Here is a 27,469-nt window from a genome sequence, read left to right on the forward strand (position 1 = left end):
ATATGTTTGGATTAAAAACACGCTCAGAAAGTTAAAACAAAGAGAGGTACAGAAAAGCGTGCTATCCTTCTTAGCGCAACTACTACCCCGCTCTTCTTGTCAATTTCACTGCCTTTGCCATGAGCGGTGGACTGACGATGCTACGAGTATACGGTCTTGCTGAAAAATGGCATTGCGTTCACTTTCATTCTGTGAGTTCGACAGCTACTTGACTAAATATTGTATTTTCGCCTTACGCGACTTGTTTTTTGTTTGAGTAATCTGGCGTGCGGTGTTTTTGTCATGTTTGCATTCATTGCATTATAAATCTTTCCTTGCGTATTTTCATTTTGTCAGATTTGTATTATTTTTCTGTCATGTGTGACGCTGATGTCCTGCTTATATTACCTGGCTTTGCTTTCACGAGGTTTCAGTCAGAGCAGAAACAGATAGGAAGGAAAGAACCAAAGAAAAAGGGAACAGAAAGCAAAAAGAGAGAAGGCGAAACGGAAAGGAGAGGAGAGGAGGAGGAGGAATTGTGATTTATTAAAATGTTTTTGTGATAATGAACCCGCAGCATCTGCATTTGGTAGATTGCAGATATATTTCATCTGCTTCAGTGCATTAATCGCTGAACATTGTGCTATCAACCATCTCGAAGTCATTATTTAGACGACACTTAATTTATAATGTTACGTGGGGGCATATCTTCCTTGATGCAATTTTGATATGCAACAAGTTATATGCTCATACATCATTGGGGTTCACTGTAGAAGCAATTCTAAAGGCCGTGATTACAATCTGACATGCAGTTTTCTGCTCCGTCGCCCTTCTGCAATGGCTTTAAATGACCCTATGTGACATTTTGTATCGAATATTGCTTCTCACACCCAGAAAGGTTTCAGAATGGAATTTAAACACCCTTCCTGCTTTTTTCTTTACTTTTTTGGATTGATTGAAAATATGTGGCGTACATATATATGTGACCTCATGCGACATTTTGGACTGATATTAATTTTCTTCTGATACTGAAAACAAGCTTCATAATGGAATGTATATACCCTCTCCCTTTTTTCCTTTTCTTTTGTGGATCGATTGAAAAATGTGATGGCGTACATTAAGGCTTCCCACATTCACAGACCCTGCACTCGAGGTGGACCAGTCTAGTCGAAGCGAAAGTCTTCGTTTATTGCATGGGCACACAATAACAAACCTTTTCAAGTGTGACATTTTAACGTTAGTACGCCTTTATTTTCAGGCTGAAACATACGGTTAGAAATGGACTACTTATTCTTGAGTTATCTTAAATTGATCAAATGGCATGTAACAAGGTAAGTACTACAATTAACACGATAGTTATTGAAAGCATTCCTAAACACTAAGTAGAGAATTTTTGAATACATATCTAACATCAGAGCATGGTACTCGTTCGGATTTTGACTGTTAAAAGGTACAAATGGCATCAGAGACAGATAGACAGACACATAAACAGACAGACAGTGGGAAAACCCAAAAGACTGAACGCAAAATGGAACATGTACCGTTCCCCTTGATATCTAGAGAACAACAGGGGGCTCACCGTTTACAACGAGAAGACAGTGTGATGGGGATGGGAAGCTCTTTGGTTCTTTTACCCTGCAGGAGAAGAGCCAGAAAGGGCAGGGCGAGAGCCCGACACTGTTACCTGAGGCCTGGCAGCAGATTAGGGAGCCATCAGAGGTAGCCCTGCTAGACTGGGATTACCTGTCACTCACACGCTAATTGCAGATTGTCTTACACCCAGGCGAGATGGACAGATACACCCGGAAGTCAAGAAAAGCCGTTGGGAGGAAGAGGGATAAGAGGACGGTGTGGAGGAAACGAAGGAGGAGGGGAGGGGGAGAGAGAGAAGAGGAGATGAGGTCACTAGGGCCTGTGGAAACATGGCATTGATGACGCGTCTAGTTGAGGCTTAAGATTAGAGAGAGTGCAAGTTCAAACCGTAAACAGAGTCGGCCCAAGGTCAGGTTCGAGAGAATAGGAAAGAGTCCGTGCAAGGTCATGGTTCTGAAGAATTAGAGTCAGTGTAAGTCATTCCGTAAACAAATAAAAGCCAGTGCAAGTTTAATCCCTACATAAAATTAATAGAATCAGTGCAAATTGAGTCCGCCAAGAATCAGTCAGTGCAATTAACCCCACAGAGAGAGAGAGAGAGAGAGAGAGAGAGAGAGAGAGAGAGAGAGAGAGAGAGAGAGAGAGAGAGAGAGAGAGAGAGAGAGAGAGAGAGAGAGAGAGAGAGAGAGAGCTAGAGAGAGAGAGAGAGAGAGAGAGAGAGAGAGAGAGAGAGAGAGAGAGAGAGAGAGACGGTGCAAAGTCAGACTCTAGAGAGTGATATAGTCCGTACATATTTAATTTTGGGTCAGTGCAAATTCGGTTCCAGGGTACAATTAGAATCAGTGCAAGTTGAAGTCATAGAGAATCAGATCCATGTAAGTGCTGGGAGGAGGGGGTTACTGGTAAGCTATTCCGTAGAGAACTAGATGACTAGAGCACCAGAGTCAATAAAACGGTGCGTTCTGGAAGCACAACAACAGTATGTTTTAGACTCTGCACGTGTAGTAGGGTAACACACAACCAGAAGGTAACACACAACACACACACACACACACTCACACACACACTCACACACTCACACACACACACACACACACTCTCACTCACACACACACACACACAAACACAGACACAGACACACACACACACACACACACACACACACACACACACACACACACACACACACCAAAAAACAAAACGAACAATACCGCACACGCACAATAATTCTTGCTAGAGGCAGCTGCTATTCCGTCGGTACCTTGCGAGCAAATCGAGTGACTGATCAAACTTGTAAATCCTTTCGTATCTCTCCCTTTCCGTTTTTGTAAAAACCCTTTCCCTTCACTGCTCCCTGTCTTATCAGACACCGGATCCATAATCTGGGATCGATGATGATGACAGAATTACGTCCGGTACCTTGCCGGATATGACATCCCTTGGAGCGGAGAAAGGCGGAAATCTTACCAATTATTACTGTAGATCCGTATGCCATTTCTTCCGCATCGAGATGATTTGAAGATACAGGGGCAGCTGTTGTCATCATGGAAGAATGGTCCTGAAGTACGCGGTTTATTGACAACTAACTGACTTACAAAAATGTTGTTGATGTTCGGTGAAGCGAATTTTTCTGCTTTTGTTGTCGTTCTTCCCTCCTCCTTCTGATCCTCCTCCTTTTCTTCTACTTTTTCCTTGAATCAGAGGATTTATGCACAAAACTGTTTTATGTTGCAAAATATTTTCTTATTCACACAACTTTTGCCTCTATTTATTATGCAACGGCAGCGGTTGCTACTTCTATGAAGAACACATGGAAGACCGCGACCCATCAATCAATCAATCAATGAGGCTTATATCGCGCATATTCCGTGGGTACAGTTCTAGGCGCTCTGCAGTGATGCCGTGTGAGATGGAATTTTATACGGCCAGTAGATTGCAGCCATTTCGGCGCATATTTACCTTTCACGGCCTATTATTCCAAGCCACACGGGTATAGGTAGACAATTATTAACTGTGCCTAAGCAATTTTGCCAGGAAAGACCCTTTTGTCAATCGTGGGATCTTTAACGTGCACACCCAATGTAGTGTACACGGGGGGAGGTTCGGACACCGAAGAGAGTCTGCACACAAAGTTGACTCTGTGAAATAAATTTCCGCCGAACCTGGGATCGAACTCACGCTGACAGCGGCCAATTGAATACAAATCCAGCGCGCTACCAACTGAGCTATATCCCCGCCCGTGTGTCTGATTCATAAGTTAATGCCCATGACATGCTGTAGTTGCTCTTGTGTTCACCTTACTTACCGTTCGCCGTACTAACCCAAGCCCCCCTCCCTCCCTTTGCCCGCCTCTCCCTCCCTTTGCCCGCCTCTCCCTCCTACACCTCATCAGTAACATCCATCGCTGCTACCGACACTGCCATTATCATTGTCACCATTATCGTCAACATCATGATCATCATTATGATCAGCAGCAGCATCACAAGTATCCCTTCTCACTCTAGTCGTCTAACCTGACTGACCCTTTCAGGTTTCATGGGCATCAACATATTACAACCAAACAGTCTCACCTTCGTATTTGTCTCTCTTGCTACTTGAGGTTACCACATTGATCACCATTGTTCTTGTTGACCCGTTGTCCTTTTTCTCTTGACATTTCTCTTAATTCTGATGATTGACTGTACAATACCTGAGGTCTATCTTTACCTTGGTGTGTTTCAGATGTTGAAAAATATGGGACGTGTGGGTCGAGCTTTCAGTGTGGCAACGAGAAGTGCATAGAGGAGACGCTGGTGTGTGACGGTGTGGATAACTGTGGCGACTTCTCCGACGAGGCCGCCGAGGGCAGTTCCAAGTGCAGAGAAGGTGAGTCGTTTGAGCTTTGGTGTGATTCTGTTTTTCGTGACAGCGGAACCTTCGATGAAAAGACACTCTTAAGACAAGCAGAGATGTCGAGATTAAGACAAGCAAATATTTCCAGTTGATTTTCAATCATATGTGTTGGTTGACGCACAATACTTGTTGTCATCGGTACGAACAAAATAGTATGGTACACGAAAAAATGCATAATTCATACAAAATTATGCAATGAGCTCGACACATGATATGTCGCTCTATATTTTAAGTGGCTTTTCAAGTTACAGGTACATTTTGGTTGAGATAATAAACCGAAAGACACCTAACGATGATCTTTATTAAGAGGTGTTTATCGTTTGAGGGGCCTCACATCGCAGATACCACTTCATATCACCCTGTGGACAGCGCATTCGGTTGTTTCATCGCTTTTTAAGGCCGTGTGTTAATTAAGCTGAGGTTCCCTGGCCTCACGTGATTGCAGTGGCCCAGGATAGCTTTGTTAAGATTAAGTTCCGGTGTCCTTTTGTATGTAAGTGACCTGGGCCCCGTGTATTCAATCATATTATGTAGCATGACCCATTCTGAAAAAAGCATCTGAAAGTCAATTAATTTGTCGTCGACGACAGTGCGTGACGATGATAATGTTCTGTTTAGAATATAAAATGATGATGATGATGATAATGATGATGATGAGGGTGGTCGTCACGATGACTGCGTTTATTAAATAGTTCTCATAGAGGTTTTATATGTTTTTATGTCTCTTGTGTTGCTGCCGTTGAGAGGAAAAAAACATCGAAATTATTGTTGCGAAAATACGACGGGGATACATTGGCCCAGAGGACGAAAAGAAGGATGAAAGGTGGCTTTATAGTGATTGATTGCCAAGATTAGGACATGAAGCTTAGGCTCTCAGGAAATGAAATATGTTATGGAAGATAACAACCCGATGATGGAATTGCAGTGGTTGTTTGTCTGAATGAAATATTTGTATACAAAAACGCCAAGAGGGTTGACATTTCGTCTGAGAAATATCTTAAACGCTTATACTGAATCATACGAAAAACAAACGTCTCAGTGAAAGAACCCAGCGGCATGTTCTTGATGCTGATTCCTGGCATAACAATAACTTCGTGTCTAAGAGTTTTTCCCCAGTGTTTTTTTTTCTTCTTTTTCCGACGGAGATGGTGTTGGAAATGTCTTTGTCTTCCGTGCACGGGTTCCCATAGCGATCAGCGAATGTTCTGCTTCTTTCTCTCTTCGCTCTTCTGTCTTCGACACGCTTTAGCCATTGTGTAAACCATGTCGTGCCTTCAGGTAACACTTAGTCTTGAAAAAGCAACTGGAGTCTTTCATTTGTTGCTGGGAAATGTAGTGCATCCTCTGGGAAAGAGGGTGATCTTTCACAACGGAGTTGTCGGTGGAGTGGGTTATTTGGTGGGTGGTTTTGTTTTGCGGATAGAGTTTACTTTGTGTGATTTTACCAATGTTTCAGTTTTGTGTGTATAGTACAATCAACTTTGCAAGACCTTGAAAGGGATTATTTTACCAGAAAGCTTTCTTAGGATAAGGACGTTGTCTGCATTAAAGCAAATATACGTATTTTTCTTTCTAAGATTCAACTCAATTTAGTCTTTAATCGGTTGGGACGTTTGCGGCGTGTTGTGACAAGTTGATACTTGTTCTTCCAGCTGGATCCAAGCATAAACCACAAACAGGCAAACGCGGGGTAAAGGGTTCGTTTTCGCTTGTTTATTTGTGATCATTTTTCTGGAGATTTCCTTTGCTATTCCATGCAAAGCCCGGAACGGAACTCAAGAAGCAGAGGAACACGGTTTTTATGAGAAAAAGAGAAAAGAAAAAAACCCACCAAACAAGAACACCCCACCTCGAACGCAGCTCAGCGATTAAAAAGTCAAGAATTCTTGTTGCTAGCACTGCACCCGCACCAAGGGAGGTCTCCTGTAATTTGGCAGCGGAACCGATAATGGGCTGTGTTCAGCGGTCCACGCTTGTCCACGCACGTGTTCCGTGCAGGTAAAAACTGCGCTAAACAAACATTTATCTACAAGGATCTCCCCCCGGTGTCTGAGACTTTTTGGAGGTTCTATACTTTCTTTTCTTTTTCCTGGAATAACACGATGAGGAGGAGGAGGTTTAGGAGGGTCTACTTTTGTGGTGTTTTCAGTCAAAAAGAGGAGGGAGGGAGAGGTGGTGGTGGTGGAGGCGCCGGTGTAAGGGTTTTAGTCCTTGTGCTGTTGTCAGTCTGAGGGAGGGGGGGGGACTGTTTCTAGAGAGAGAGAAACGAGATAGAGATAGAGAGAGAGAGAAAAGAGAGAGAAAGAGAGAAGTGGTGGGGCTGAGGAGGACTATATTATTTTGTTGTAAGTCTGGGGGAGAGAGAGAGAGAGAGAGACAGAGAGACAGAGACAGACAGAGAGACAGACAGAGAGACAGACAGAGAGAGAGACAGAGAGAGAGAGGGGTGGGGAGACCATATAATCCCTGTGTTATTGTCATTCTAAGATAGAGAAGCAGGAAGATAGAGGAGGATCCAGCAACCCCCCCCCCCCCTCCCCACCGCCTCCACCCACACCCCGTCAGTCGGAAAACGTCTGAAGAAGAGAGATTATTATGGGGGCGAGGACGCCCCCATTCTATACGGATAGTTTCGAGGTTGACCATGGGCAGCGCCATTTTGTTGTGAAATACGTCATCAGTTTGTGTACACAGGAAGTTGTGACATCCGTCACCCTATGGGAGGGGTGACGTCAAAATTGTTCATCTGTAGAAAGTTGTGAAATCCGTCACCCTATGGGAGGGGTGACGTCAAAATTGGTCATCACAGAGTTTGTGTAACACAGGAAGTTGTGAAATACGTCACCCTATGGGAGGGGTGACGTCAAAATTGTTCAACAAAAACATGATATGTCGCTTTGTGCAGGGTCAACTGCAACAAACTCAAACCGAGCCATTCATACCTAGTTGTATTTGAGTGACTTATATACCCGACATTTTTATTTCTTATCTTTAGCACAGGTGTAGGAAAAATCATGAACCAAAATGTTATTTATTTTCTAATTTAACATTTTTTTTACAAATATGACCATGGTCTTTTAAACATACAGTGACATTAAACATTGTTATGTTAAAAAAAAGAAAAAAGAAAAAAAGCTTTTGTGCACAAATCAGAAAATACATTGTACATTTTACCTACAGGCCAAACCGTGAGTGTCTGTGGCAAAGCCCGACCCAGGAAATTGCACTGATCTAAATTGTCAAGAACAGGCGCTTGCATTTGGATGTGTCCAATGATAGTAGGTTTGGTTGTGATCAATCAGAATAATGTAGGAATAAAAATGTATGACAGTTTAGTATGATGACATGTAATTCACATATGCTGAAATATGATATTATACATCATGTAATATTATTATGGCTGTTGCCATGACCATGAAACCCAACAAAGGTTTAATGTAATGTAATTCAAAATACCAAAACCGAGCACCTATTAATCTCGTCTTTGCGCGTGAAGATTGAGGCCGTCTGCCAGTAGCGGTTAGGTCATACAGTGGAACCCCTCTCTAGCGACCTTTAAAATGTTGACAAAAATCGGTCCTTGTGGAGGGGGGTCCTTACAGAGGGAGGGGGGCGGAGTCAGGGGGCCACAAAGAAAGTCAGATTTAAAAAAAAAAGAAAACAGAGAAGTTTGAGTTGCTGACGACCGTTCCCTCTGAAAGCAAACTGCTTCGATTTCATGTTTGTCCTTGGTGTCCACCAGTTCTGGTGCATGTACTACCCTGGCCAAGTTTCCTCTCAAGACATCAAAGAGACCGCCCCAGTATACTCTACAGCCTCTGGGCGAACCACCTCTCATAGCTAAAACTGGGTCAATGACCCCTGGGAAGAAGGTCAGTGTCTATAAAATTTTACTCCTAGGCCTGCGGCCAGGGGGGGGGGGGGAGTATACCGGTACCATTTGAGAATCAGACCAAATGAGAATTGAACCATTTGAGAACATCCTTTTTTTTCAATCACTACATCGAAGGCCTGCGGCCCGGGGTTCACATGGGTTGGTTTGTTTGTTTGTTTCAAACCCACACCCATATACACACATTTCCCATTTAAACCATTTGTCGGCCCCCTGTCGATATTTATCGACTAAGTTCCTTGTCAAGTGTATCGCCGTACAGGTTCGCTTGCTGTGGCATTTCCAATGCAGCTCCGGTATGACAGAAGAAAAATGGCCAGAGAAGAAGATGCATGTTTCGCTGCACAAACATTCTCCCCCAATCAGCCATCATGAGTGTCTGGAAAGTTGTCAGTCATTAGTGCAGCCTGCATGATGGACCGTTGACGAAGGGTTAAAGGTCTAAGCTTTTGTTGAGAAATCGTAGCTTTGCAAAAAGAAGATAACGAAAGACGGATATAAACACACACACACACACACACACAAACAGACACACAAACGAACACGCACGCACACACGCACGCACGCACGCACGCACGCACGCACTCACACGTACTCACACGTCTGAGTTTGCAGAGCTACATACAAGTTATATTCTAAGCGAAAATCAAAGGCACAGGGAAACTATTCGGAAAATACTTTATTTTTGCAGTTGTTTGTCCTTTATCAGTGATAGTGACTGGCATGGTCTTTGGTAAATCGGTGCGATGTAAAAATGATTGGATTTAACTCTTACAAGGTTCGCCGAGTTCGGACATTTACAAGAAAGTGGCTCGTTTCAGAACTGCGATTTGTTTGCTTTTCAGATACGGGAGGGATGTCAGAAATATTTTTCACGTTTATAATCACGCCGAGTTCGTTAGTGTCTGTCTGTCTGTCTGTTTGTGTGAGTGTCTGTGTGTAATGGTACACAACAGTAGACAAGCACGTGCAAGATAAATTTGCGACGATAGGTAAACGACCGATATGTCCAACTTTGTTTGTTTGTTTGTTTGTTTGCTTAACGCCCAGTCCACCACGAAGGGTGATATCAGGGCGGTGCTGCTTTGACATTTAACGTGAGCCACACACAAGACAGAAGTCGCAGCACAGGCTTCATGTCTCACCCAGTCACATTATTCTGACACCGGACCAACCAGTCCTAGCACTAACCCCATAATGCCAGACGCCAGGCGGAGCAGCCACTAGATTGCCAATTTTAAAGTCTTAGGTATGACCCGGCCGGGGTTCGAACCCACGACCTCCCGCTCACTGGGCGGACGCTTTACCACTAGGCCACCGTGTATATGTCCAACTCTCTTCTTTGTTTAAAAACGGGTGTGAGAAAGTAGACATGGTTAAAACCTCCTCTCAGCATCTGTCAGCGTAGCCCTACTAATGTATAGCTACTTAGTTCTCACTCAGGCATTTAGGTAATTGTAAACGTTGCCCCCCCCCCCCCCCTGCTCCCCCTGAGACAATTAGTGCAAGATATACTTTCGTCAGATATTTCACAAGCACACGAACCAGCAAAGAGAAGGTAGCCTAAGTGTACCACATTGTATTGTTCCCTTTCATTTAAACGAGTAAGTGTACAACAGGAACAGTTATTTTGCATCCTTTCGTTACCCGGGTTTCAGTCCCAAGCTTACCTCAGGTTTTGGTCTTAAGGCAATTAGCCAAAGATAAACCTTCCTCAGATTGTTCACAAACAATGGAACGAACGTAGAGAATGTAGCCCAGCCCAAGTCTACAGCATTTTTCTTGTACTCTTTTTTCTCGAAAATTCAATGTACCACAGGAAGAGTTGTCTTGTAGCTTTTTAACTAGGTTTCAGTTCGAAGATAGTTTGTGCAAGAACAGACTTCAGTCAGATTTTTTCACGAGCAGTCGAACGAATGGAACAAAACACGAACCCAGCTCCACCACATTTGTCTTTCTCCCTCGTAGAACTCAGTGTGCCCAAGGAAGAGATATTTACACCTTTCTTCTTACTCTATGATAATTAGTGTGAGGAAAACTTTCCTCAGGCATTTCACATACAAGTCGAACCAACAACGAGATTGTAAGTTCCGTTAACCCAAGTCTACATATACCATTTTTCTCTTTTTCCTTCGAACAACAAGTCGAAGCCGATGTACCACAAGGGAGAATTGTAAGAAAGAAAAAGAAGACTGGTGCTAGGAACATAAGGGCTTTAAAGTGTGTGACTAATTAGAGGCGGAGTGACAAGGTTGTTGTGAGGTTGCTGGCGGAAAGAAGCCCGCACGACGGCGATGGCGGGTCCTGATAAGGGGCGACGTGGAGAGAGGGGAAAACTGCGTAGTGACACAAAGTGTTGTCTGCGCCAACAAAACCTTTCAGCGAGGTAACATAAAACAAAACAGACATGCAGGCAAGCAAAATTCCAACAAAACAAATCAGGAGAAACTACGGTGTGTTTTGTTTGTCTTGATTTATTTTAAGCTTAAAAAAAGGTGTTGTCTTTTAAGCTTCAAGAGCAGGAAGGTTTTGTTCACATAATACCGAAAGCAAAGTAATTACAAAAAGTCTGGTGTTGAAATATGATGAATTAATGTTTTTCGTGCTAATATAAGAAAAAAAAGTATTAATTAATACAAGGTGCTTAAGGCGCCTTTACACTAAAAAAACCACATTAACACACACATAACCTAATTTTTCATCTTCCGCAGTATTTCTATTCGCGGACTTTTAGAGGTGTCCTTTATTTTGTGATTTCCCGCTTACTGGTACCGTCGGGATAACATAAAATATCGTAATAAGCATGCTTTCCTTCATTGTCTCTTGATGTCTTTTCAAACAGAAAAGGAATCAAAAACCGATGTATTATCGTCCAAACGAAGGAGAAGACGACGAGGCAAAAACAAAACAGAAAACTGCCGACCAAAAAGCTAAAGCTACAAGAATTCTTTCTTTCTTTATTTGGTCGTTTTCAACCACGAAGGTTATATCGCGACGGGGAAAGGGGGGAGATGGGATAGAGCCACTTGTCAATTGTTTCTTGTTCACAAAAGCACTAATCAAAAATTTGCTCCAGGGGCTTGCAACGTAGTACAATGTATTACCTTACTGGGAGAATGCAAGTTTCCAGTACAAAGGACTTCACATTTTCTTACATACTGCTTGACTAAAATCTTTACAAAAATTGACTATATTCTATACAAGAAACACTTAACAAGGGTAAAAAGAGAAACAGAATCCGTTAGTCGCCTCTTACGACATGCTGGGGAGCATCGGGTAAATTCTTCCCCCTAACCCGCGGGGGGTAGCTAGAAGAATATTGACAACCGAAAGGAGTAAAAGAAGAGAATGAGCAAGACGAAAATGAATAGAAAATGGAGGGGCGCCGTACGACTAACATTGCTGGTGAGACTGTGTTTTTGTTGCTCGCGCTTGGTTTGGATAGATTGTGTTCGGGTTTGGAAAGTATTTGATACAGTCACGAGAGAAAGTTTGATTGTGTATAGTGCGTTTTATTATTCACTGGCACAGCTGAATTTTGCAAATGCTTTTTCAGCAGGCTTTTGGCTAGCTTTCTTTCTTTCTATCTTTCTTTCTTTTTTTTTGTCTTCAGACTTATGGTATTAGGCATGTGTCATTCTGCACCAAAGTGCTCGACATCTTATTATTCTGTGAAATAGCTGACCAAATCTAAAATAAATAAAGATATAAATAGATTAATAACTACTGGTCAACCCATTCAGCCATATCTCAGATTGCAAGGACAGCGTGCACGTCCTTGTAGGAAATCTATAGGCACAATTATGCACGCAGTCAGTTTGCCGAGGTTTGATTCTCGATGGTTTTGCACTAAGTCATCGCCGGTTGTCCACTTAGCGAACCCAACAATCCAATTGCGCGGGCCTCCTAATGGATTTTCGCTCCGCAAATTAATCAGACATTTATTTTCTGCTCTTGTCCTCGGCCGACGCTTCTCGATGTCTGCTGGAGGAGGCAGAAAGCACTATGTCTGAGGCGGAAAGCAGAGAGAATTTCGCTTCATGCATATGCTGCAATTTGCTGCCGTTCCGGCTTCCGGCGGGAGAGGGAATCCCGGTACATGCTGGGTAGCCCTGACTGACACCATTTTTTTTTGTGGAACTTGAAGTTTGGTTTGTACAGAAATCTCCCCTTTGTCCCACCGTCAGCACGCATCTAGAGGGGGGAGAGAGAGAAGAGAGAAAAAAAGGGGGGTGTTGGGGGGGGGGGGGGGAGGGAGAAAGAGAGAAGGGGGGGGGGAGGGGGGTGACGAGGATGAGTACTTTGTCGAAATCTCTTTTCAAGTCCTTTTGCAGCATTCATTGCTGATATTCAATGTAACTATGTGCTTTATCAAGATAGTTATCAACACATTTGCGCTTTGATTGTATCCCCGTGTAAAAATCACTTCCGATTCTGATTCTCGGTTGTTCAGACGACAAGCAAAATAATGTGACTACATGTGTATTAGAAGACGTATCGCCAATGACAGTGTTCACTCCGATCACTGTAGATAATGAACGCATTTAGAAGCCATAAAATAATTGCGTGTCTTGTTGCCGTCACCATTTGCAAACACATGTACTTATTGAAATATTAACCAAACAGCCTCTCGCCTGTTAAGGTTTACTCAGGATTTAGACACCCAAAAATTAAGCAAACCTTGGGTGGCACATCAACACAGAGGAGAAAAGGTTGTCTCCCAATGGATATTGTGCTGGTCGGATCACAGAGAGTAGCCCTTTGATGACAAAAAGCAGTGACCTGTCGCAGTGTATCAGGATTGGGCCAGAAAATCCCAAAACATCGTTTGTCATTCGCTTTTCGTTATCGCCGAATGTTCTCCTCTCTTTTGATAGTTTCTGTTCCCTTTTATGCGGGTGATTTGTCTTCTTTGCTGTGGTTTAGCATGTCAACCCTTCGTTGTGTGAATGCCGTTGTCGACTTTAGCAGCGTTTTAGTGGTGATGAATCTCCCTTTGTGGGGGTGTCGACACAAATTGAACCAGCTTGTTTTTGAACGGATTTTCAAAGGTTTGGTATCGATCTTTTGTGTTTAAAAAAACACACACCTTCTGATCAGCGGTTAAAATCGCTGCGTCAAGAGAGGGGGGTGAGAGAGAGAGAGAGAGAGAGAGAGAGAGAGAGAGAGAGAGAGAGAGAGAGACAGAGAGAGAGAGAGAGAGAGAGAGTTTGTCTGTCTATGTGTGGGTGTCTGTGTGGCTGTGTGCACATGTGTGTGTGTGATTGTGTGCGTGCGTGTACACGTACGTGCGTGCGTATATGTACATGCTTGCGTGCGTGTTTACACGTCTTCTTCTTTTTCTCAAATCACTCATACTAACAGTTATCCCCATTAATATTGACTCAGTGAAGGGTTTACAAGTAACTAACTATTGAACACTAGTTTAAAACACCGCTATGTGCTTTTGCAGCGTTCATGCTCCAAACAAATTATTGGTTGGGAAACTGGCCTCTCTGATAAAGAAAGTGTAAAAGGTGCATGTGACTTTGTTTGACCAGTGGCTTAAGGGAAGATGTCATCCTGACCTCAGGTCAAAATGAGTTCGGCTCATTCTATCCCTGACAGGATGCCTTTGTTTTCCTTGCCTGGCGAGGAAATGGATTTTTTTTTTTACATATTTAGATCTTTTCGTAATGTGTTATGGATATAAGCAGATTCGCGATCGTCGATAATGATTTTTCATGGTGTTGTGTAATTTTTAAATTACAAAGGAGTTGATATGTAAGACAGTTTCAAGCGAGCTATTTTTCGCGGCTGTATTTACTGTGCAAACAACTCTAAATATGGCAAAAGTGTCACGTGATAATCAACCGTTTGGTTTTGGCGCTCGCTGGAGCAGACGATTTTTTCTGACAGTGATGCAACCATATTATATTACGGTCTCCTTCCGGCAGCAGTCCCAAAATTTCGACTTGTTTTGACCTTAGAACGATGTCTTTATCATAACTGTGAAGAACAGAACGGAGATCACTGTCGAAGTCGGCCAATCTGCATGTCATTTTCGTCTCGCGAACACTGCTCGCGAACAACATATGGGAGATAACTCTGTATTCTTGTTTTGATAGATTCGCGTAGGACTTTAGCGTCCGGTCAGAGAGATAACTGGCGATAGCCGTGGAGCGATGATGATCAGAATGGGAAGATGTTTGCAATATCACACAGTCAAGGGTCCACCACAGTTACTTAGACTACTGAGAGAAAACCCTTGTTGTCCTTTCGCTTTTTTCAGTCCGTGACATAAGACATAAATTATTTAAAGAACTTATTCTCTCTCTCTCTCTCTCTCTCTCTCTCTCTCTCTCTCTCTCTCTCTCTCTCTCTCTCTCTCTCTCTCTCTCTCTCTCTCTCTCTCTCTCTCTCTCTCTCTCTCTCTCTCTCTCTCTTCCATTTTACATAATGACTTTCCGATACCATACGATTCATTTGCGTGCAGGCAGAAAACGATCGCTGGTTAAACATTCTCTCACTACACTCTCTCTTCTCCTAGTTTTTTTTTCATTCTCTCTCTCACCCCTTCATAAAATCTAATTTCGCCGCCAGACAGCTTTACAGGTCTAGTGCTTAGCACAAATAAGGCTGCTTTTTCCGTTTTGCCGGCTCAGCTTTGATAGATTCCATTTGTAGTTTGGCTGGAAGACCCCAGTATTCCTCGTGCTACTCGCCCTTCCTACCTCCTGTTTTCAATCACAGTGTTTTGGCCGACCGTACGATCTGGAGAGGATTCAGACAAATTAAAGAATCAGTCAAGGCGGACATTGATTTGCTTTTAGCTTTTCTGGCGAAACAAATCCTTGCGGTGGGGGTGTCGAGTGCGGAGAGACGCATTAGAGTCGCTGTCGGGTCTGTCTTTTAGCGGAGAAGGGGAGAAGGGGGAGATGCTTATCGGTCGGAGCCGATGTGACAGCGAGTGTGAAAGTGACTTAGTTTTCCGCTGTTAGTGAGCGACAGGAGGTGGCGGCTTAAAAAAGTGAACTCGTTGGTATCACGTGCAATCACGCTCGTGTAAGGTAGCGTATTTTGCACCTGTCTTTGGAGACGAAGCCTGTGGAGATGTTAGGAAACAAGAACACACAGGCCTTGCGCCGGCACAAATGCAAGTGCACGCCGCTGGTGTACATAAGCGTACGTTAGCGTGCTCGCGCACGCGCACACACACACACACACACGCACACGCACACGCACATTCGCTCACACACACACACACACACACACACGCGCGCGCGCGCACACACACACACACACACACGCACACACACACACACGCACACAGACACACCACATCCACTGCCATCATCACCGACAACAACGATCAAACATCCATTGATGATGTCTGTTAACATTTCAGGCTTTGTGATTAAGTGAGAACACGCGTGCACGCACGCATCCCCTCCCGCCCTTCCTCCTCCCCTAAACACATACACGCACGCACACACGCACGCACATTAACGATCACAAATATCCACACAGCCTCTTTTCCTCTGCCCCCACCCCATCTACCTCCGCCCCCTCTCTGCTCCTTCTACAAACAGACCCACCCCTCCTCTCCAACCCCCACCCTCCTCACCCAACCCAGTAAGGTGTAACAGTAAGCAAATGATTTTCGCTGATGTGGTACCTTTTCGCACAGAGGTAGATGGATTCTTGAAGCACCATTCCGCCAGACAACGGCAGCTGTACATCGGAGAAAATGGACCGCCTCTACCTAAAACGGACCGCGTCTATCTAACTCTGTGGTGTCTGTAGTAAAGTTTGGGGGCTAAAGTAAGTTTTATTGTGTGAGATAGGGGGCTGTCTGCGAGACCGGTCCCTGGGGGTTAGGGTGGACAGTAACATTAGGAGAGCTGGGAGCGAGACAGATGGTGGGTAATGTTGCGCTAATCTCCCCTTTATTGACGCCATTGGTCCAACTCGTTTATCTCTCCCTGCCGCCTACCTACCTACCTAGCTACGTAAAAGAAGCATTGACATTGTTTTTCCTCGATGGAAATCTACTTTTTCAATAAATTATTTCCCCTTAATTGACGACATTTGTGGAACTCGTCTGTCCCGACGGAGACCTTGACATTACTTGCTGTTTTTTTTCCAGGCTATCTCCAGTATTAGCACCGTGATCCTGACTTCACATACTAAAAGAAGCGTAAGCTTCCTTCAGTGTGACCAGAAATCTCACACGGGTCTTATTCTGCCAATTGTTGTTTTACCCGTTGGCTGGAAATGCAATGTTTCAATTTTGTAATGTCCCCATCATTGGTTGAACGCCTATTTCACTCCTTACCACCTACCAACCTATATCACGGAGACCTTCACATTCTTCGGTGATGTTTTCCCCCAACTATTTCTAAAACTAGCTCCGTGTAAGTGACGTCTCGTACTGTAAAGAGAGGTTTGAGATTCACGTAGTGTGACGACGAACCTCACAAAGGGCTTATTCTGGAGATCGCCCTTCCTCCCGTTGCCAATGTACTTTTTTCAAGGTATCATCTCTCCGTTTTTGACGACATTGATCAAATTCGTCTTTCCCTCTCAGTCGCCTATACGTAAAAAGGAAGACCTTGACTTTACTGAATGGCTGGTGTTTTTCCGACTGTCTCAATAATGAGTCTCGTGTTTGTGCCGTCACATACTAAAAGAAAAGTGAAGGCATTGAGATCCATCCACCTTGCATAGAAAGAAGTTACGGAAAAGACTCTTAGAGACGGACAGGCGGAGAGACAGAGAAGGGAGGAATTGAAGTTCTCCTTCAGTCGCGCAGTCCATTCCTCGCAATCCCGACCTTTTTTCCAGACCGTCAAAGCTAATAGCAGTGAAAAGGAGGGAGAGATCGAAGCGGAATGCGATGTACAGGCGGTGTCATGCGAGCCAATGATTCCTCCATTAGCCTCATCTCTTGTACATTTTTGATTCAATCTGGCCCCGTTAGCACCCGCCTAATCCCGCTTATTGAAAAAGGCACGTTTCTTCTTCACCTCCCCGCCATGCCAGGCAGGGGAGGTAATTGTCAGGAGGACGCTGAGTTATTTTTTCCTTGACTGACTGCAGCTTCCATTTTTTGTGGATTTGTCTTGTGGTATTTTGTGTGCCTTTGTGTGGGTCTTTCCCTCCCTCCCTAGCACTGTCTGTCTGTTCTGTGTTTATGTCTGTCTGTCTATCTCTGCCTGTCTCTCTCTCGGGCTCTCACTCTCTGTCTCTTTGTCTCTGCCATGTATGCCTCACTGTCTATCTCTGTCTGTCTCTCTATCTCTTTGGCTCTCTCTCTTTCTCTCCCTCTCGTTCTCTGTATTTAGGGCAGTTTGGAAGATCACGCCAAGCCTAAAACCTTTATCCTTTCGATACTCCTCGATCTCTCTCTCTTTCTCTCTCTCTCTCTCTGTTGAAAGGGCAGGTTGGAAGATTACTCCAAGCCTAAAACTTTTATTCTGTCGATAACCCACCCCCCCCCCCCCCCCGCCCCCCGCCGCCCCCTATGTCCTCCAATACCTTCAACACATTTCCCAAACTTCGCGCGATCAGACAATAAAAAATAACGCGACGCATGCTCAGTGAGGAAAATGAGCAGCGCGCACTCGTCAGGGGTCCAATCAACAATTGGCTTTCTTGGCGTTCACCATGTGTCCAAAGGGGAGATGACTCAACATTTGCCCCCACTGCATCTAATTGAATCACGTCCCCTTGCTTGGCAGTGAAGCCGTTGCGGGCTGCCTTTTTTGTCCCCATGAGCTTCCGGGAAACCCCCAGGGAGACAGGAGTGAGGGACTAGATGAGCCAGAACAGAGAGAGAGAGAGAGAGAGAGAGAGAGAGAGAGATTTGGTTGAAAAGAACAGAGATAGGAGAACAAAACTGATCCATGGGCGAACACAAAAACGAGTTTTAGCGAATATTTATGCAGATGCTTCAATGAACGGGTTGTGAGAACAGAGACAAGCAAAGGTTCTATAAGAGGTTTACTCTCTCCAGGGATAGCAACATTAAGGACATTCCCTAAGGATAAAAGGCTATGTATGCTAAAATACTAAGAGTTCCAAAACACACACAACGTGTGTTGTTTCTTGCATAAAGCTCAATTTCAGGCAATTGTAATGCTGCTATGATTTGGAGAAAGATTAGAAGTAATCAGACACAGTTGATGTAAAATCGTTATCGAAACGTTGTTTAAGCGATCACTCTGAGTTCTGTTATAACAAAGGAACATGGTTCAGACGATCGTCGTGGAATCTGTTTTGAACTGTCCGTTCTATATTGCAGCAGATCTGACGGGATTGGGTCGTGTTCCCTGGAGTCATTGCGTGGCTTTCATTCTGTTGTCGCTCCGCTGTAGTTATTTCTGCCTTTTTTTTGTGGGTCAGATATCAATTACTCTGACTCTGTCACCTTCTAAGATTCCGTGTCCATTTTCTCACTGCCTCCCTCTGCCCTCCGACCACCCACTGCCAACACGTGCCGGTCTGTTCTGGGATGATCCATTGTCTGTTGCATCCCGAGTAATTCTGAGCATTTCATTTGCTTCGGTGATACCCAAGCCTTTGCAGTAAAAAGCTCGGTTACTATCAGTGGAACTTGACTTCTGCGTTCAAGTGTAGACCATAGTGGCGAGGTCTCATAGAAGGTACTGGACTGAGAGATTGTTTGAGGTCTCATAGAAGGTACTGGACTGAGAGATTGTTTGCCTGATTTTTTCTAACACGCGCGCACACACACACACACGCACACACGCACGCACACACACACACACACACACACACACACACACACACACACACGCACGCACACACACACACACACACACACACATACACACGTGCACTCGCACGTACGCTCGCACACACGCATACACACACGCATACACACACACACACACGCGCGCGCACGTACGTACGCACACACGCATACACACACGCATACAAACACACACACACACACACACACACACACACACACACACACACACACACACACACACTCCCCCCACCCACCCCCACTCCCCGTTCTTCTTCCCTCTCTTCGTACTCTCGTTTTGAGCCAAGGCCGACGATCTTCTGTTTCTGGGATTGGACTTGCCACGGACTGTGTAGGATTTCAATTAGAGAACTCAGTCACAGCCCCGAGGGTGGGAGGCTGCCATGATTGATAATTATCATAGCCCCGGAATCTGTTGATCCCTTCTTTGCCTCCTTATTAATCCCTGGTAGGGCCCGCATGCTGTTTGTATTGCGATTTGTATCTTTGGGCTGCGAATGAGATTATTCCAGAATTATTAGATTCGTTGTCATGCTGATGGGATGTTGATGGCTGTTTAAAAAAATTGGGTTGACTTTTTTTCAGGGGAAGTGTGAGAGTGGGGAGAGGATGAGTTGCCTTGTGTTAAAATTTGGGAAGAAAGAGGGAAGTTACTGACAAAGAAGGCAATGGAGGGTTTCTGATGAATCGTTTGACTCACCCTTTGAAGATTAAGTCTGTTTTTATTGATGTTGGGCTGAGGTGTATTTCATAGATCTCCAAGTATTTCAATGTGGCATTTGCCCATTTATTTTTGTATGCTCAACTTATGTCCCGCATGAAAATGTCGTGGTGTTCGAGAAGAGTAAACTTTTGTGGCGTCCAGCTTATTGGTTCCACTAGCATTGCTGCATTGAAAAAGAATCTTGATTAGTATTCTGGGGTCGTTTTACCTCGCCATTCGATTTTATCACACAGTGAAACGAGCTCAACCTTCAAAGCTAAGTGCTTTTTTCTTCCAGCGGGTACAAGGACAACACATTTTAAGTTTCTTAAAACATCTGGAACAGAGAGAATCTTCATAAGTTGGCGAAAATTCAGAAAAGAGCGCACGTGTCCTCAAAGCTGAGGGAATAGAAAGCGTGAGACGCGTACAGCATGGCAAACAACGTTGTTCGGGGAAGGCCAAAGAAGGCCTTGAAGCATTTCCCAGCCATTAAACGTCTTCGTTGAGGACTTGCAGCCCTCGTTTTGTGGTCATCAGAAGCCCACTTGTTTGTGCGCAAAGGCTGCCATGTTCTCACGCTGATATGGCCCGTTGCCTTATACTCAAAGTACAGCTGTAAAGCTACGTTGATTGCAACCTGTGTTCCCTAAAGTGTAAAGGACGTTGCACAGTTGTAAGGAGTATATCATTTATTATGTTGGTTAGCGATGGAAGGGAAATAGTATGTATGTTTGCGGGGGTGGTGTGGTACTTAATTATGGAGTCGTTGAACTGAAAAATATGCCACTGTATCGTCTAACTTCAGTGCCATTGTCTTCCTTTCAATCGCTTGGCTGGCGAGATGATTGTCGCCGACATTTACAAAAAACACCTTGAGCCGAATCCTGCGCTGACATCGTTGTTTTGCCTTTTTGTCTTTGTTTACTGGTTTTGCTTTAGACTTTGTGATGTTACGCACATATCTTTGTGTGATGTAAATTAAAACCTTGAAGGTAATTTGTTATGATTGTGACTATGGTCATGTGTATGGATAGGAAACGTCTTTTTTGGGGTCGAATTTAAGATTTGACAGAATACTTGTCTTTCAGAGTTCATTAACTTTATTTTACGTTCGCATGCTGCTACCAAATACAACGAACATTCCGTCGAACTATCATGAATAAGAACTTGACGTTATTCAAGGCTAGCTTAGATCAAGTCAGAGTTTTGGCGTTGCAATTCGATGCCAGCCGCATCCACCTTGCATACAAACCTTGGAAGTTATTTCACTTACGAGTGTGCCATTTTTGCCAGAAATTCTTTGCTGACTCTTCTAAAACGTATTGCGCATTAAGAACTCTTTGAAACATTTCTCTTCAGTGTATTAAGCATTTATGTCTGTGTACTTGAGGTCTTATAATTATTTGTCCGAGGCATTAGAACCTCGAAGGCTTTCAGATTCTGTGTCTTGGTGAACATGCGTTCTTGGACATGTCATGAGATATGTTGAAAGTTTGAACCTTGGAGGTGCTTTTTTGTTAGGGGTTGTTGGAATTGTCCTGCGCACGATTCATCAAGGTCAGGTCTGTTCCATACAGTATGAAGTCTTTATGATATTTTTGTCGGGATAAACCTGACTGCAAGCGTACATGTACACAATTCTTGGACTTTCCTTTTTGACTCACATGCGAAGCAAAAGTGAGTCTATGTACTCACCCGAGTCGTCCGTCCGTCCGTCCCCCCCGTCCGTCCGGCCGTCCGGAAAACTTTAACGTTGGATATTTCTTGGACACTATTCAGTCTATCAGTACCAAATTTGGCAAGATGGTGTATGATGACAAGGCCCCAAAAAACATACATAGCATCTTGACCTTGCTTCAAGGTCAAGGTCGCAGGGGCCATAAGTGTTGTCTAAAAAACAGCTATTTTTCACATTTTCCCCATTTTCTCTGAAGTTTTTAAGATTTAATACCTCACCTATATATGATATATAGGGCAAAGTAAGCCCCATCTTTTGATACCAGTTTGGTTTACCTTGCTTCAAGGTCAAGGTCACAGGAGCTCTTCAAAGTTGGATTGTATACATATTTTGAAGTGACCTTGACCCTGAACTATGGAAGATAACTGTTTCAAACTTAAAAATTATGTGGGGCACATGTTATGCTTTCATCATGAGACACATTTGGTCACATATGATCAAGGTCAAGGTCACTTTGACCCTTATGAAATGTGACCAAAATAAGGTAGTGAACCACTAAAAGTGACCATATCTCATGGTAGAAAGAGCCAATAAGCACCATTGTACTTCCTATGTCTTGAATTAACAGCTTTGTGTTGCATGACCTTGCTTGACCTTGACCTTGGGTCAAGGTCACATGTATTTTGGTAGGAAAAATGTGTAAAGCAGTTCTTAGTGTATGATGTCATTGCTAGGTTTAGCTGAAGGTCAAGGTCATGTAAAGGTCAAGGTCAAGCATGTGAGTCGTATGGGCTTTGCCCTTCTTGTTTTATAAGTAATGACACCTTGGGGGCACGTCTTTCCGTTCATTCTTTCGTTTGTCTTTTTGCATCGCGTGCTATACGTAAGGAAACTGTGAAGATTTTCATTTCAAAGCACACTATTCCAGCAGCCGATGGATATCAAACCTTGTAGGCACATTATATCTTATTCACGTTCAACACAATTGCCCCTAGTATCTACAACGCTCCTCTTCTAAGAAGTGTGCCGATCCTTTTGAAACGAAACATCTCATTGGTCTTTTCCTTTTCAAAGCGAGCATTCCATTTGCGCTGTCTCTATGATGACGTTCTTTTGACCGTTTTTGACTGGCAGGCTTGTGTCCAATCAACAGTCCTTGTCCTACATGTCTTGTGTCTGCCTAGAGCTGTCAAGATTCTTCAGCCTGCTGTGACTCATTTCGCCTTTGGAAGGAAGTCTAAGGGAGAGTGCGACAGTGATGAGATTTTCCGTCATCATGTTGCTGCTTTTTGTGTGTGTCGTGTGAGTTTTCTTTTTAAACTGTAAACAGTTTCTGATTCTGTCTGTCTCTGTCCCTCTATCTCTTTCAAACTAAAGGTATTTTCTAGCATCCTCCATGGCTTATATATTTTTGGTATTCTGTGTGTGTGTGTGATTACAACACACACGAACACACACACATGCACGCACGCGCGCACCCACGCACGCACGCACTCACTAACACACACGCACGCACGCACGCACACACACACACACACACACACAAACACACACACACAAACACACACCACACACACACACACACACACACACACACACACACACACACACACACACACACTGTCTACAAGAACTCATGAAGACGGAGGCCTGTGTCGTCCACCCCCACCAGAATCCAATCTCCCTCCTCACTCCGTCTTCTTCGCGTCCCCCAAAGCTTCCGATCTACCATTTCTTTTAGGTACTCGATAGCTGCTTGGATGCTTGTTCGTTCGCGTGTGTGTTGTTGCGATGGGGCGAGTGGTATTTTTGCTAGATTTTCATTTACTTGCTCTAATATTTGGCGGCAAAGTCGTGATGATGGGACGATGTTTTTGAACTGGCGAAAGCAGGGAATGGTTATGTTTGTGGAACGGCTGGAAGGTGGTTGGGGTAGGGGGGGGGGGGCTTGGGGGAGATGAGTTGATGAGAATCTTGCTTTTGTTTTTGTTCATGGCTTTCTCCTTCCCTGTTTTGTCTTCTTTTTTCTGCCTTTTCTTCTTTTTTCGGTTCTTTCTTTATCTTCATTTTTCTCGTTGTTCTTGTCCTTCATAATCACTACTTTATCCTCCTCTTGTTTTCATCCTCCTCGTTCTTACTCCTCCTCATTGAGTCCTCTTCTTATTTCTTTTGTTTTCCTTGTTCTTGTTCTTCTCCTCTTTATCATCATCCTTCTTGTCTTCATTGTCTGGTTCTACTACCTCGACCTCTTGCCATCTTTTGTTCTCCTCAACGTCTTCCTTTTTCTTGTCTTTCTCTTTCTTGTTCTTCGTCTTCCTCCTTGTTCTATTTCCTTGTCCGTGTTCTTTTTCTTTTCTTCTTCGTCTTCTTCCTCTTCTTCCTCCTCCTCTTCCTCATCATCCTCTGGTCCGCCTCATTACCCTCAAAATTGAATGGGTCCCGAATAGCCATATAGATTAACAAACTAATAACAAACTAATATCAAACTAATAGATATAATATTATATTATCAAGTATAGTATAATAATGATACTAGTAAGTAATAATGAATAATAATAGAATAATATTTTGTCAATAACAAACTTACCTTTCTTGTTTTTTGTTAGTGAACGAAAAGAAAAAAAACCCAACCAATCCTCCTTTGAACATTGAGACGGAAGTGACAATGGTGGGTTGTTTCACGGTTTTTCTTCCACCTTTCATTCCTCCTCCTCCTCCTCCTCCTCTTGCAACTCTTTCTCTTCTTCTCGTTCTTTTCATCCACCTCGTTCTGTCATGTAGAAGGAATGGCGGTGCATTGTAGGTAAAGGTATTCATAACAGGAGACAAGAGAAAGGCCGTAGCAAAACAGCTCACCGCGTTTTTCCAGCCCTAGTGTTACTCGGTGCACCGGTTGTAAACGTTAAACCCGCTCTTCTGATCCGTGGAGTTTATTTTCTTCCTCTCCCCAGAGAAAGTTCAGTTGAATAGCTGGTAAAGCTAAACGAGGGTGGATACATGAATGGATCCTACGGAAAAACATTGGGAAGAATAACGTCAGCTGCGTCATTTTGTTGTAGCTACGCTGTGTGCTGAGTCGGTTCACAACCGCCATGGTTTGTTTTAAAAGACGTATTTCGATCAGAAAAGGGAGGGGAAAGCCTACCTGTTGATAGAAGATGAGTAGTGAGTTGGTTTGGAGGAGTTAGGGCAGGGAATAAAGATGGGTAGCAAAAGAATTATTTTATCTTCTCGCAGAACTTCACCTGGGAAGCAAACAGCAAGGTCACGCAAAACGTGTCCTACTCCCAAACTATGCACAGTTCATCGTGGAACCCAGGTTCAAACTGTCTTACCATCCTTAGTTTTTCCAGCTGTATTGTTAGCTTAAAAGTCAGCTCACTGTTTTGTTAATGATTGTAAACCTTTGTTTAAATATACTATTTCGGTTTTATTGCTTTAGCAATTGTTCTGAATACTTAGACAATCAAGATTTTATTTCAACGTCTCAATCAGGGATGTGGTTTGTAGTCAGCAGTCGGCGAAACACCGAAACTTATTTCAAATCGCCGAATACTTTGCCGTCATTTGAGATGAGGAGAAAGATGACACCATGGACTACCAAAAGCCGAAACTTTTGTGGCTATTTTGAGCAAATTTACTTTTACAAAATCAATCTACCAACATCCTTTTTTTATTCAACCGAGAAGTTCGTTGGTATTGCTTTATTCAAACGAGATCTTCGTTCACATCTGCAAATGTTGTGTCAGGACTTAGCATGGCGGTGTGTGTCTCCCGTTGTCAAGATGGCGGAAGCACAGCCGATGGAAAGCCTATCAATAAGTAACGTGACTCCGGCACGTGCACTTCGGAATTGTTTTTTTTTCTTCCTTGGCGCATCGGGAAGACATTGGGACTAGCAAATGCACATGGGTTCGTGTGTTTCTGCGGTGCCGTCATTTGAGTTCCGTTTTTGCCATTGCCCATTGCAGCGTGATTCCTCTCGAGGACAGCTGGGCTGGTGATAGCGTGGCGGATTGCGTGTTGGGTCAAGGGGAAGAAGTGCGTGGCCCGGAGTGTCAACTGTAACGATATCCCTTTAGTTGCTGGCTGCAGATACACGAGATGTTCTGAAAAAGGCAGATGTTTAAAACGACATAAGGTGATTTGTCGTTTCGATGACAGGCTGCAGATAACAAAGGAACTGAAGATTCAAACAAAATTCATATTGATAAATATAGGACAACCTTCAGATGGAGCTATGCGGAACCAGTCTCCTGACACCTAGGAAGTATTGCACGAAAAAGCTTTTGGGTTTTTGTCCTTAAAGAAAGAGCTCTTCGTCTGTCCATTCTTTCGATTGAGTTTGTAGAGTGTCTCGAGGATACCCGTGTACGTGTATCAAGACTAAAACGGAGTATTGGAATTTGTCATTTTCTGCCAGTACCCATGCTTCGCGCCTTTTTGTAAGAAAGTCCCAGCGTTGAAGTTGTGGCACAAATGAATAACGTCTTTTATATGCAACCGCGTCAACAGAAGCAGGAATGCATCAGGCTGTCAATCTAGCGGCACAATTTGCTGCAGTGGAAGCACGGGAGGTATTTGTCAATGTCCTATCATTTGTCCTTTCTTTTGTTCTTTCAGTGGAGTTTTCCCTTATATTCTTTGACTCAGTCCTTTTCCTCGTTAAGTGCTTTATAACCTACTTCGGTGACACTGAATACACTGCGCTGGTTTTCTTTTAAATTTTCTGGAAGCACAAACAATGTGCTCTGTCTAATGAGAATCACGAATGAATGTGTAGGGATTGTGCATTGTCCAGACTGGAAGATATTATGTCAGACTGACCTCTCTCTCTCTCTCTCTCTCTCTCTCTCTCTCTCTCTCTCTCGCTCTCTCTCTCTCTCTCTCTCTCTCTCTCTCTCTCTCTCTCTCTCTCTCTCTCTCTCTCTCTCTCTCTCTCACCCCTCACCCCTGTCTTCCTCCTGCTTTCCTCTGACATGATATTTACAGTTATGATGGAGTATGCAGAATAATTGTAGAGAGAGACTCTTCCCATGCCAGCAATGGAACTGTGGCATGTGCCGCGCAAAGCAGAGTGTGATTAATCCGAGGAGATCCCAGACTCCTATCGCCTGGGAGCATCTTCCGATGAGAGAGGATCAGGGGGGGTTGCCATTGTCATAATATTGTCACAGCTACGCGCAGAGTGTTTGTTTAGTTCTGCGCGACTGATTCTCTAAAACTGTCATCCCGGGCCTGGCCTTTTTACGGGCTCTTTTTTGACAAAACGATTTTCTGTCAGTTGAAAATCCTTCCTTCCATTTCCTGCCTTGATCTGTCCCTGGCTAGATATCGATTGCCCCATACATCTACAACCATTTTTTGTGGGGAAAGAAATGGGCGGAGAGAGAGAGAGAGAGAGAGAGAGAGAGAGAGAGAGAGAGAGAGAGAGAGAGAGAGAGAGAGACAGACAGACAGACAGACAGACAGACAGACAGAGAGAGAGAGAGAGAGAGCGAACGTACGAACGTACGAACGAACTTTATTACTCAGGGATGGAGATTTCAGACTGACGCCTAGTCTTACAATCTCTCCCAGAGAGAGAGAGAGAGAGAGAGAGAGAGAGAGAGGGAGAGAGAGAGAGAGAGAGAGAGAGAGAGAGAGAGAGAGAGGGAGAGAGGGAGAGAGGGAGAGAGGGAGGGGGGGAAGTTGTAAGTTGGATATAGATTATTTCTCCTCCGAGTCTCAGCGAACACAGAATGTGGCTTTAATAACACGAGGCCATGAGTGCAACGGCTGAAAGCGTTGCTTTTATCGTCCAAGAAGTCAAATTTGAAATAACATTTTTGTATTTCTTTGTAAGGTAGTTTTGTCCTGAACGAGGTCTCGAAGTATGGCTGTGAGATGATGATCTGTTCCGGATGAATGGAGACTGAGCCATTTATCTGACATCTTTTGCGAAATAAATAT

General features: G+C 43.9%; 1 protein-coding gene across 1 annotated transcript in view; it reads left to right on the top strand.

The window, feature by feature from the left end:
* The window catches only part of LOC138968237 (uncharacterized), a 221,961-nt gene that overhangs the window by 158,015 nt on the left and 36,477 nt on the right, over positions 1-27,469 (top strand). Inside the window, exon 5 of the mRNA XM_070340792.1 lies at positions 4,294-4,437. Within this exon, the coding sequence (XP_070196893.1) occupies positions 4,294-4,437 (144 nt within the window). The remainder of the gene's footprint in view (positions 1-4,293; positions 4,438-27,469) is intronic.

Source organism: Littorina saxatilis, linkage group LG1, assembly GCF_037325665.1.
Source record: "Littorina saxatilis isolate snail1 linkage group LG1, US_GU_Lsax_2.0, whole genome shotgun sequence".
Classification (NCBI taxonomy): Eukaryota; Metazoa; Mollusca; class Gastropoda; order Littorinimorpha; family Littorinidae; genus Littorina; species Littorina saxatilis.